This window comes from Olea europaea, unplaced genomic scaffold, assembly GCF_002742605.1.
Source record: "Olea europaea var. sylvestris unplaced genomic scaffold, O_europaea_v1 scaffold578, whole genome shotgun sequence".
Taxonomy (NCBI): Eukaryota; Viridiplantae; Streptophyta; class Magnoliopsida; order Lamiales; family Oleaceae; genus Olea; species Olea europaea.
The window spans coordinates 379,822-391,892 of record NW_019264120.1 but is presented as its reverse complement, the minus strand read 5'-3'; the positions used below and the strand labels follow the sequence as shown (position 1 = coordinate 391,892).

General features: G+C 33.5%; 1 protein-coding gene across 1 annotated transcript; it reads right to left on the bottom strand.

The window, feature by feature from the left end:
- Window positions 1–7,957: 7,957 nt before the first annotated feature.
- Window positions 7,958–9,559, bottom strand: LOC111389315. The gene is made up of 5 exons (XM_023014233.1): window positions 8,963–9,559; window positions 8,617–8,880; window positions 8,448–8,513; window positions 8,274–8,339; window positions 7,958–8,044 (listed from the first exon to the last, which is right to left on the bottom strand). The coding sequence occupies exons 1-5, from the start codon at window positions 9,557–9,559 to the stop codon at window positions 7,958–7,960; spliced, it is 1,080 nt and encodes a 359-aa protein (XP_022870001.1).
- Window positions 9,560–12,071: the final 2,512 nt, after the last annotated feature.

The window sequence follows — 12,071 nt, the reverse complement described above, 5'->3', positions numbered from 1 at the left end:
ATTGAACCGTCAGATTTGTTTTGATCTTTTAAATCCAATAAAACCAATAGCATGTTTTCCTAGAGGCAACAAAACCAAGTCCTAAGTATCTGTTTTAGGTAGGGGAGAGAGTTCATAAGCCATAGCTTATTGCTAAACAGGATCCAAAATAGGGGATTTTTTTTTCTGGTAGAAAGATGGTTCAAAAATTTTCTGAGTAGAGGTTAAAAAGCAACAAAAGGACTCTGAATTATAAGAATAAGCAAAATCAAGTAATTGAGTGGACCTACGAATATGTTAAGGATCTCGATGAGGAGAGAGAGCAAAAATAGATTCAACAATTTCAGTCGATGCTTGGGAGACCATAAAAAAGGGGGGGCATCATGAGCCGGCGCATGTGTACTCGTAAAACATAAGGGATCAATAGTACAATGGGTATATGAAGATGGTCTATCAATATTATTAGAGAATAGATCATTTCGAATGAGATCAGACTTATCTACTTCATGCGTATTATCAAAATTAAGAAAAAAAATGAATGTACTTAAAAAACACTATATGAGGAGAACCATATAATTTTTAATTAATAGGTTCAAAATAGCCATAACCATTTTGGCCCTACCCATAACCCATGAAAGCACAAATAGTAGAGCGTGATGTCAACTTACTACATTCTACTTCAGGATGAAGAACAAAATAAGTACAACAAAAGACTCGCAATAAAGAGTAATCCAGAGGATGTTTTAAATGCGCTAGAAAGGGTGATAAACTCGAAGTGTGAGACGATAAAATCCTATTAATTAAGGAACAGCGATGAGAACTGCTTTTTCCCAAAATTTATTAGGAACATTGGTAGACAAAAGAAGGGAACAAGCAATTTTGATAATGTGCATTTACTTTCGTTCAACAATACAATTTTATTGTGGGGGGTTGGTACCTAATATTTGGTGAATTGTGGCATCAAAGGCAAGCAATTCAGAGAAATCAGCAGAAGTATACTCCATACCCAAGTCACATCGAATAGTGCTCCTCGGGTTTAACAACAGTTTTACTAACATAATCCCACAATCTTTTTCCCTTAAGAAAATTCTTTATCATAGTACTCCAATATGTGTAATTTTTATCATTCAATCTGACACTAATAGATTGAAGTAAATCATCCATTTTAGGTGCCATCATGAAATCAGCAAATGNATCAGCAAATGCACAACTATGAATAAAAAAAATCAAAATACAACAACCAACAAACTGCCACAAAATACCACAGGAATTTGTTGCATAGTGCTTGTATAACCAAAGTAATACCATAAAACAATTAGAAATCTACTAAGGAACAAACTGCCTTTTGGAATCACCTCGAAATTCACCCAGATAGCAATGGGCCTGACCTGAAAGTATGCTTCAACCTACTAAACAAGAATCTAATCTATGTTCCTCAACAGCTCTCTAGTTGGGTCGAACTAGTTGCAGTAGGTTTAGTTTTTACAAAGTTTCATCCTTCCTAGTTTCCGCTTGGATTTTAGCATATTTAGCTCAGAAATTTCATAGATTTCACTCAACCATAGGTTATGATACCATGCTAATAATATGGACTAATCTACACTTGAACTAATTAATTTATTCCACTATATCCCTAGTTAATTTATTCCACTAACAAATATAAAAAAAAATGCAACAAAAATTTAAAATATCAATGAAGATAAATCATTTATGACCTAACGTGATATGTTATTTGAGCTAGAAACATGACTACTTCATTGTGGTATTTCCTTTTTCAAATGGATTTTTAGATCCAATCTTACCTGCTGATTCTTAGACATTCTTGCGAAGTCTCATATCTTGTAGCTATTTTTTTGTGCGTTTTCTTGCATCTAAATAGCATAAAGCCGATTTAGAAAATCCTTTTGAATGACAAAAAAAAAAAAAAATCTAGTTTCCCTAACCATTTTCAGATCATTTTCTTCAACTTTGATGTTCGAAACTCCATAGAAAATATTGCTTCAGTTTGAAAAATTCTTCTTTTTTCTCCCTATAACTATATTTTTCCATCATTTTTTATTTTTAACTTTTGGAAGTGATTGTATAGTATTGGTTAACATACCATTTTTCAGAGACAACACAATCTATTAACCTCATAATTTGACCGATCAAATTGCTAGCAACCTGATCACCTACACATCAGAACTCATCGTTATAGTGTAAAGGCCACCTTTTCAAAAAAAGAAGGTTAACGGTCATTTGCACTCTAGTGATCAATTCAACTACTGGAATAAGAAAGTGAATGTACAAGAAAGATATGTACGATCGGATTTGACTAGTGTTTAGTTCCTTACCTTTTGAGCACAAGGACTCAACACACATGAAGTATGTGGGTCGAGATGAGCCATTGAATCAAGTCCAAGTCAATAAAGAGGTTATTGGGTTATAATCTAATCCAATTCAATTAATATCATTGATGTCCAATCAACTAGTGTGAGGTACTATTCTACCACATAACTTATTGATATAAAACACATTACGGAAAGGAAAATGATAGTCTATCAGAGTCATTTGCACAAACCCTGGCCAGACTATCTCTTAAACAAGGGGATCCACACCCATTTTTTAAGGACAAAAAAAATGTACATCCTCTCATAGTCTGATCAGGATCTGTACAAATGATTCTAGCAGACTAGCATAACTCTCACATAAAAGCCATATGGCCAGGGTTGCAATCAAACCAAAAGTGGCGCCCCTGAGAGGCGATAAAACACATTACAAAAAATCCATATGGCCAGGTGCCCCTTTTTTGAAGCCAGGCCAAAAAGCAAGGTTCAACACATTATTTACTTTCTTGAAAGTATAAGCGAGCATTCAACGAGGCACCTCATAAACCAATCAAATAGGAAAAGATGTCATAATTATACCTATCATAGTAAAATTAATAGTCTATTTATTAATAAATTGGATGCACAATTATAAATTTGTGAAGGACTGCATTAAAAAATTATTAACGAACATCTATAAATTGATCTCTGCACGTTAACTTCTCTCATCACTTAAAAGCTGGCACTTTAGTCTCCAGTCTCCACTCTGGGCAGTCTGAACCATTAAATATTGGAAAAATACTTAAAATAAATTAATGCAATATTTGACATCAAAGTAACCAGCTTTTCTAATTTTCAAGAGCTGCCGAATTTTTTATACAAGCAGAAAAATTAAGCACTATAAAAACCATAATTTTGCATTTATGCAATAAAAAGATAATGTTATCCTATTAAAATATTAATTACAAGTTAGTTAAGCTTAATTAATACTTCTCCTTCTACATAATTATAGTCTTGGAAGTCAAAGTACTTAAATTATAGGTTACATTGCTAATAAAAATATATTAAATTAGAGTTAGGTGTTGCGCTTGTTAAGCTCAATGTGTTATATTTTATGACGTTATGTGAATGTCTCACGTTTTGGCTATAACTATATAATGTTATCTGGTGAATTATTCAATGATATGAATTCGATTTTCGATAAGAATATAAAATGAAAAAAGTATAATTATTTTCGAACTTCTCCACTCATTAAACTATTAATTCATATATTTTCTCACGTTTTTCTTATCAGATAGCGATTGAGGATCTGGGCACCTTTTGAAACTCAGCATTTGATTTTAGAGTTAAAGCCACACAACAGGGTTTGCTGGTATGACTCACTTCAAAGAACATGTAATCATTGTTTTCGAACGCATGTTCAAGTTTAGATGTGATTTTGCATCACTTGTAGAGAGTTATGAGACTAACTATGTATCTGTATCCATATGTACATTTAATATTATTGTCTTGGTAAATTTTGAGATTTCAGCTTATCCTTATTGTATTGTGTGATATTTGGGATTTGTGCATTATGAATTATAAGTCAATGAGTCCTGTTTACAAAGGAGATAATGCTGAAGTTCTATTAAAAATAAATTATAAAAAGTTGCATATTGTAGTTGTAGTAGCTTTAATATTGGGTCCGACTTTTAGTTGGTATCTATTATTAGCGCACGTCACATTCCGAGTCTAGAATTGTTACTCGGAGCAGGGCGTGTCACTATGTGTTCCAAAAATTAGCGTTTTCTTATCGTTTCGTTTCTTCTACTTTGTGCCTCTGTCATTGTTTTTCTCGTTGCCATTGTAGTTGGCAAATCAACATCATTATCTTGTCCTTTGTAGGTGTGATTGAGAAGCAATTTAAAATTATTATTATGGTCGAAACCGTTTGGATTGGTTGTTTGATAGAGAAAGTAATGTAATAAGCTTGGAAAATATTGTTTAGAAAATTTTTGAAGTGAGCTTTGACGAATATATGGGATAAATCTTGCTTGAGAAACTATCAGGCTGTGGCTTGTTGAATGCAGTTTTTGGACGTCGAAATGATAGCCTAGAAGATCTACCTGAATAATTTAAATAAATTCCTATCCATAGGTTTGAGTTAATAAATCAAGATCATTTTCGCTACAAAGATTTGAAAAGTCAGAAATTAAGGTAGAAAAAATTCAAATTCCAAATTTCTTCATCACACGAGAAATATCAAGCAATTTCCTATTCGAGATTTAATGTTATCTGAATTGTGAGCATGGTTAAAGACTGTAGGGCTTTGATAAACAAATAGGGGCCGTGACAGCCCTGTCACCATAGCAAAGCCCAAGATTGTATTATATATCTTATTAAAATATTTACAATTTCATTCAACCATGCACGAACAGAATACCCCGTAAGCAAAACCTGCCAACAAAATTAAATACTTCAGGCATTAAGTGATATGTCAATATCTTCAACAACCATTTAACCATGTACAAAAAGGTTCAAACCCACGTCCCAAGACCCAAAGAATTGAATTTCTAGCAAAAATAAGAAATATTATTATTTTCTAAATGTAATTAAAGAAATAAGATAGTAGCTTGAGTAAATCAAGAAACACGTTCATGGCCATTGATTTATTCCAATCCCTTTTCTCATAGATCAAAAACGCTCCACACCCAGCACCAAAATCAACAGATGCTGGTGTGCAATCTGATTTCTAATCGTAGAGGTGATTGATTGGGTGGAGAAGGGGAAGAAAAGGGTTTTGGCAAAAAGGATAAAAGGGTTTTACTGCAATGGACAGTTGATTGATGACGATGCCACCGACTTAAATTGTAAAGGAAATCAATTAGGATAGGTGGAGATGAAAGTAAAGAAACAAAAAGGATAGGAAAAAGAAAGAAACGGAAAAGGAAGAAAAAGTAGGGATGGAAGAAAAAGAAAAGACAAGAAAAATAAAAGGAAAAACGGGAAAAAAAATTAAAGAAGGAAAAGAAAAGAAAATTTTAGGAAAAAAATTGATATGCACGAAAAATGGGGAGGAAAATTCCCACTGTTACTCATGAAAACTTTTTACGGCATGTAAGAAAGTTCGCCATAAATTATAGCTTTTCACGGCGTGCAATCAATGTATGTCATATATTGTTTCTATTCACATAAACAGGTTGATGTATTGCTATTTTTATATATAATTACTATCAAATTGGTTTATCGCTATTTCTACGTATTTTAGTATGCGTCCCTTTGGCCCCCACTAATTTCTCATTTTCTCCATTTGTGGGACCACTATGTTTGAATTTAGTGTAAATTGATGACCTCCATCTTGCCCACTATTGATCATACAATAAAGCTACTCAGTCAGGGACAAAAAACAGGTTAAAAAATAGGGTTTGAAAATTGGCTACATGACACATGAAATACAATAATTAAAAAAAAAAAAAAAAGTAAAAAGGGCATAAGAAATACAAACATAAAAAAATGAAAACTGGCCAAATGAGATCCGAAATCTCTATTTCCAAACCCTGCTGCTTCTCTCTCCATAAGAAGACCCAAAATCCACGACCCTCCCCTCCGCCGTTGGGCTGCTCTTTCGTCGACCTTCACTCCTTCTCCCACCGTCGCCCAAACCCTCCCGTTTGAGGCAATATCACCGTATGAATATACAGAGATGAGAGAGAGCAAAAGATAATTATCATATCAACAGCAGATAATTTTCAACACCGGCTCCAAATGGCACAAAAGATAGATGGTCAAACATTTGCATGAAAAAACACTTAAGAAAGAAATCTACATCTTATTACTATATGTAATATATGAATGTGTAGATATATATAAAGTTTACAATCTTCATGAAATCATAGAGCGAAAAACCCCCAAAAGTTGCTTTTATATAAGCAATAGTGATGGCTGAAATTGAAGTAATCTGCACAGAAAACATTAAGCCTTCTTCTCCAACCCAGATTTCCTTATAAAACACCTGCTTTCATTTCTTGATCAATTAGCGCCTCCTTTTTTATGCCACTTGTTTATTTCTATCCATCAAACAGAAAAATCACATACTTGGAAAGATCAAACCATCTCCAGAAATCTCTTTCAAAAACCTTGAACTGATTTTATCCTTTGCAGGGCGTGTTGTGGATAATCTGTACATTGATTGCAATGATGAAAGCATTCCATTTGTTTAAGCTAAAGCAAACCTTAAACTTTTAGGAGTTATTTCGGATCCAATTCCGGGTAAAATAAACAAATTTCTTCCTTGTGAATTGGATGATGTGAAAAATCTTTTATATAAGCAATAGTGATGGCTGAAATTGAAGTAATCTGTACAGGGTTTGGGCGACGGTAGGAGAAGGTGCGACAGGCGACGACGGAGCAGAAGACGGCGGAGGGGGAGCGTTGGGGATTTCGGGTCTTTTTCTGGAGAGAGAAGCAGCCGGGTTCGGAAAGTTGGGTTTCGGGCCTCATTCAGCCGGCTTTCATTTTTTTTATGTTTGTATTTCTTATGCCTTTTTGTCTTATTTTTTATTGTATTTTATATGACACGTAAGCAATTTCAAACCCCTTTTTTTTAATCTCTTTTTGTCCCTGGCTGAATAGCCTTATTGCTATAATGAGCACCATTTATGATGCCCGTCAAGCAAATATTTATTCTTACTTTTATAACATGTCATACTATTAAATATTTATCTAAGACAATATATTCTTCATACTTAGTTTTAAAGGGGGAAAAATTAATACTTATTAAAACTAGTATTTATATAATTAGAAAAAGAAGGCATATTCTTTATAGTGGAAAAATTCAAATAGTCCATTTGACACAATTTCTTTCAAACAAAAGATATCTTTTTTATTTGAGCTCTTCTTGGTAATTTCCCTCAACTCACCTCACTTAGAAAAGTATTGTTGACTGATAAATCCTACATTGCTTAAATATCGAAATATAGACCAATATATAATTATTTGAATTAACTGTTTCATGAAACTCCAAATTTTGAAATTAGTACGAGAGCTTGCAAAGTTTCTAATTTCAAGTGTCATCGTACCCATTTATTAGCTTTATTGGAGAAAAATAATCCTACATACACGTGAAGGGCATTGAAGTTAATATTTAAATGACTAGATTTGGTCATGTCTAACATTTTAAACTTTTATATTGATTAGTTCAATATGGCATTAGAGTACATTAGGATTCAAAACGAAAACACAAATTTCAAGATTAGACTGTTCAAACGATCCGCCATCTTACAAGTGCATTTTAAAAGATAAATATTACATCGGTTAAATAATGAAATAGAGACTTCTCAACAAGGTTGGTCTTTTAACATGAAATCTCAATTCTTAATAAAATTTGAATTCTATTAGTGTTTGCTTGCCTCATGATATGCATTAAAGACACGGCTTTAGCTTCTATTTTATACTCTAAGAACTATAGGCTCATATCTTTCTCTCCACTCTCTTAAAATTATATCTTCTAAGATCTATTAGCTGCTTCGTAGTTATTAACATCTCACCAACATACTCAGAAACAAGGTAATGAATGTAGATTATGCTGTGTACATTATAAAATTTACATTCGATATAATCTCCTTGCAGAAAATTTTGACAAAGAGTCTCTATCTTCGATACTCGTATAGAACTCTGTCTCCATCGAGTAGTAACTAGTATGAATGATTCTCATAAATGCCAATACCCATTCCATTGTAAGCAATAGAAGCATACATCCACATATCATCAGAGCTCAATAACTGCAAAGAATAAATACATATTTAGTGGAAGTATCCTTGTAAACTTGACGTGCAAAAACAATTATTAATTTCCTTCACTAGTTAATGGACAATATTATTTAAGAAAAAGAGACTAAATCTTTCCCTTTTATTGTACAAGCCTGTCATATATTATGTACATAACATGAACTAAAATTATTGGGTGACATTAAGAGTTGAAAGATGATTACTGATACATTTTTTCCCATACCTTAATTTGAAGCTGTAAAAACTTGACGTAATGGACGGCCTCTTCGAGCATTGTGCTAATATCAACCTGATAGTGCAGTCCATTTTGAAAACACAATTATGCCGAATTTTAAAATATTCCTTGATTTAGAGCACAGCATTTGGTAGAATTGATTAGTATGAGTTAATGTTTTACCTTTGTTCCATTTGGGACAAGATTCTGCAAGATTCTCAATCTCTCATTAATCCTTTCTCTTCTTCTCTGCAAAATTTCATAAAATCATATTAGACGCGCACATGCTCGAATGACCCCTTGAAAATGTATATAAGATTATTCGAGTTGGTCAAGTTTTAACGGTATGTACCCTTGCATAAAGACTTTGGGGATCAGTTGCAGAACCCCTACTGGCTCTTGCTTTCCCATTTGATTTCACAGTGGCTGAGCCTTTGGATTCTGAATTTTCCCTTCCATTGAGCTCTTGAGAACCATTACAATCATCCTCATAGCAGTAACTACTAGAACTCTTTCCATTTTCCCCACCATTATTCTCTTCTAGTTCATCAGTACTGTTTTGATTAACGTTCTTCTTCCTCTTCCTCTGAGCAATCCACCGTTTGTTTCTTGATGCCTGCATTTATTAATTAATCAGTAAGTAACTATTAACAAATATAAATAGAAAATATAAAGGGAGTAAAATTCATTTTCCTCACATCTCTAGAAACCCTAGATTTCTTGTTGGGATAATTTTCGTCCAGTGTTTCTTCTGGTGTGTCAGACTTCCTCTTGAACTGCATTTCCTTGACAGAATCACCAATTTCTGCAGGCTGACTTTTTGCCTTCCCCATTTGGCCACTGTCCATATCTTCTTTAATAAACAGAATGTCTTCCACCACATGATCTTCAGGAAAACTGACCGGAAAGTTTTGATCATTTTTGCAATCCGTCATACAAAAACGGGTCAACTGATCAGGAAAATTAACTGCATTTTCTTGATTTGGAAAAAACAATTTGCCAATTTCAGTGCTGCTATTCCTATTTTCTTGAGAAAGATAATGAAAGTTAGTCGTGTCAAGAGTATGATCAAAAGTAAATGATACAGTATCATCAATTCCAGCAGCCACATTTTCTTCTGTATTATCCAAGAAATTTGATGGGAGTTCCGAGCACAGCCCGTTTACGACTTGATTCGAAAACAACTCACTGCCATGCAAATGCAGCGTGAGATCAGATTCTTCACTGGAAAACATTCTGCTCAATGATTCCCATTCTTCATCAAAAAAGGTTCCAACAGGCTCCATTTTCTCCATTTTTTGGGAATTTCTGTGAAGAAGATTGAGGAGAAGTGTTTTGTTGTTATATTGAAAATAATGAAGCTAATAGATGCTTGGAATTGAAGAAAATTCGATTGGATATTTATACCCAATGGAGCAAGGATATTTATTTATATGATAGTAGGGATAGATAACCTTTTTTTTTTTTTTTTTTTTTTTTTTTTTTTTATTTTTTTTTAATTTTCTTTTCTTTTTTTTTTTTTTTTTTTTTTTTTGGATTTATTAATTATTTTGTAATATACCATTGAATGGTTTGATACTAATACTTCACTACCAACCCAAACGTGTCCAATGTGGGGCCAAAAACCAGGTACAGCTCTCAATGGGGACCAAAATACATACAATAATTATGGCTTAATTTTTATTTTTATTTTTCCCTTTACATGGGCTTAAAAAACTATAGAGGATCTCCAATATTGATTCTAAAAAATATTCAATCTGATAAGAATTCTGTCAAATTTATATGAAAATATAAATATCAAGAACTCTATCTAGATTCAGAATATAAGTTAGATAGAGTGACTCAATGATAATTATATTTTCTATGCATCATTATATGTGATTTATTTTTGTTTTATGAAAATTAAAGACATCCAGACCTCAATGTTGTAGTTGCATGCAGATTGCAGAACCCATTAGATACAAATTTTAAGCACCTTAATTAACTATTTATGTATTTAACGCAGACCATAAATTTTTCTAGTTTTATAACATTTAGATGACTATTCATATAAATCACTGGACATGCTCTCAGACTTGCTGAACATGATATTAAAATTTATGAGGAAATGTTATATGTCTTGTCCGTATCATTTGATTGTGAATTGATTCATGAATGTTAAATAATTCATAGTGAAAAGGAGTGGCACTGAAAGCTTTAAAAAAAAAAAAAGGGTACTTTCGAATTGGGAGAACGTGGAATTATTTGTGAAATATTATAATGTAGAGAAATTCTATTGAGGGGTAAAGAATAGAATTAAATTAAATATTGAATAAAAAAAGGGCCATTATTGTCTTTAAACTAGTTTGAAATCCGACATTCTAACCGTGAAACTACGTCTTAGACCAATGTATTCGGTATTCCCTAATCAAACCTAGAAATATAATGTCATTCTTATAATGGATTTGGACATGAAAACATCTATTCACCGTTTCACCTTAAGTAACTTTAATTTCTTTGAGACACACTAAAATTTATTTTCTAAGGGTTGTGGTTGGATAATCTTTTTGGATTTTACAATGAGATACTTGTCTAGATCTCGGATATCTTTTTGATAGTCGATTCTGTTGGAAAAAAATGGTTTAATGGGTCAACATTGGGTCAACTTTGAGCCCAAATTTCAGTGGGACCCACCTTTTAAATAATACGGGACCTAGCATATTCACATTCTACTCCGCGAGATGATTAACGTGATATATTTATTTATCGAAAACCATTTAAAATTGAATGAAATATTAAGTGTTAAAGTAACCCACATAAACTAAGGATTATGGAAGAATTTGATTTACCAAACACTTATCCCACATAGGAAAGTTAGGAAACTTTGGTGTGGTTTATAAGGTGGAAGTTTGGAATTGGGTTTGGGCCCCAAGGGGTACCAATAGTCTTTGAAAGGGGGAAGACCTTTATCCTATTGGGTTTGGTCATAAACCCACACGCGCGCGCCGCCGCCGCCGTCCGTCCGACCGGCCGGCTCGGCACGAGCACAGACGACTGTTTAAATTTTGGGTACAAAATGAAATTTAAATTTTGGCTTATTCCGGGTGTTTTATTTTCATTTTAACAGTCGACTGTTTACCGACCAAACAGTCGACTGTTAACCGACTTAACAGACACGACTTTTAAGAACAGTATGTCTGTTCGAATTTTTGAGGCCTGTCGGAAAGGTGATGACTGTTCGAATGGCCACGAACAAGTCTATAAATAGCCAGCCTTTCTACTAGAAAATTTACACCATTTTCATTGCAAACTTTCTGTGCTTTGAATCTCATTTCCCTCTCTCTCTCGTTCTGATATTGTCTCGAAGTAAAAAACACTTCGTTGAGTTCGTTGGAACTCCTACAGACTGCAGTGCTGCTTCCGTAGGAGACGAAAAATTCGTTCTATCCTGGGAAACGATTGCTGGACGCCTTTAGCACCATTGAAGGCAGCAAATTCGTTTTAAGGACACATCGTGAAGTCGGTGGGCTCGAATTACAATTTTGGATCCTGTTGATCAATTCCTGCATTCAGGTAATTCTGTCCGATTGTTTTCGAAGGAGTGAATTCAAACTCTAGAAACAACAATCTTAAAACGAATTTGTTTTTTCAATTATTATTTGTTTCTGTTTCTACTCCTTCTTATCGTTAATCTTCTGATTGCATTCAGAAATGGCAACTTCTGGTACCACACTCCCGAATACGACCGGGGAAAAACCAGAAAAGTTTAATGGGTCAGATTTCAAGCGTTGGCAACAAAAAATGCTTTTTTATCTGACGACATTAAAT

Bases quoted from the DNA above. Each gene is read 5' to 3' on its own strand.
- LOC111389315 (XM_023014233.1), bottom strand. From the start codon at position 9,559: ATGGAGAAAATGGAGCCTGTTGGAACCTTTTTTGATGAAGAATGGGAA. The intron at 8,881-8,962 runs GTGAGGAAAATG...TAATAAATGCAG, and splicing joins AATCTAGGGTTTCTAGAGAT to GCATCAAGAAACAAACGGTG. The intron at 8,514-8,616 runs GTACATACCGTT...GAAATTTTGCAG, and splicing joins CCCAAAGTCTTTATGCAAGG to AGAAGAAGAGAAAGGATTAA.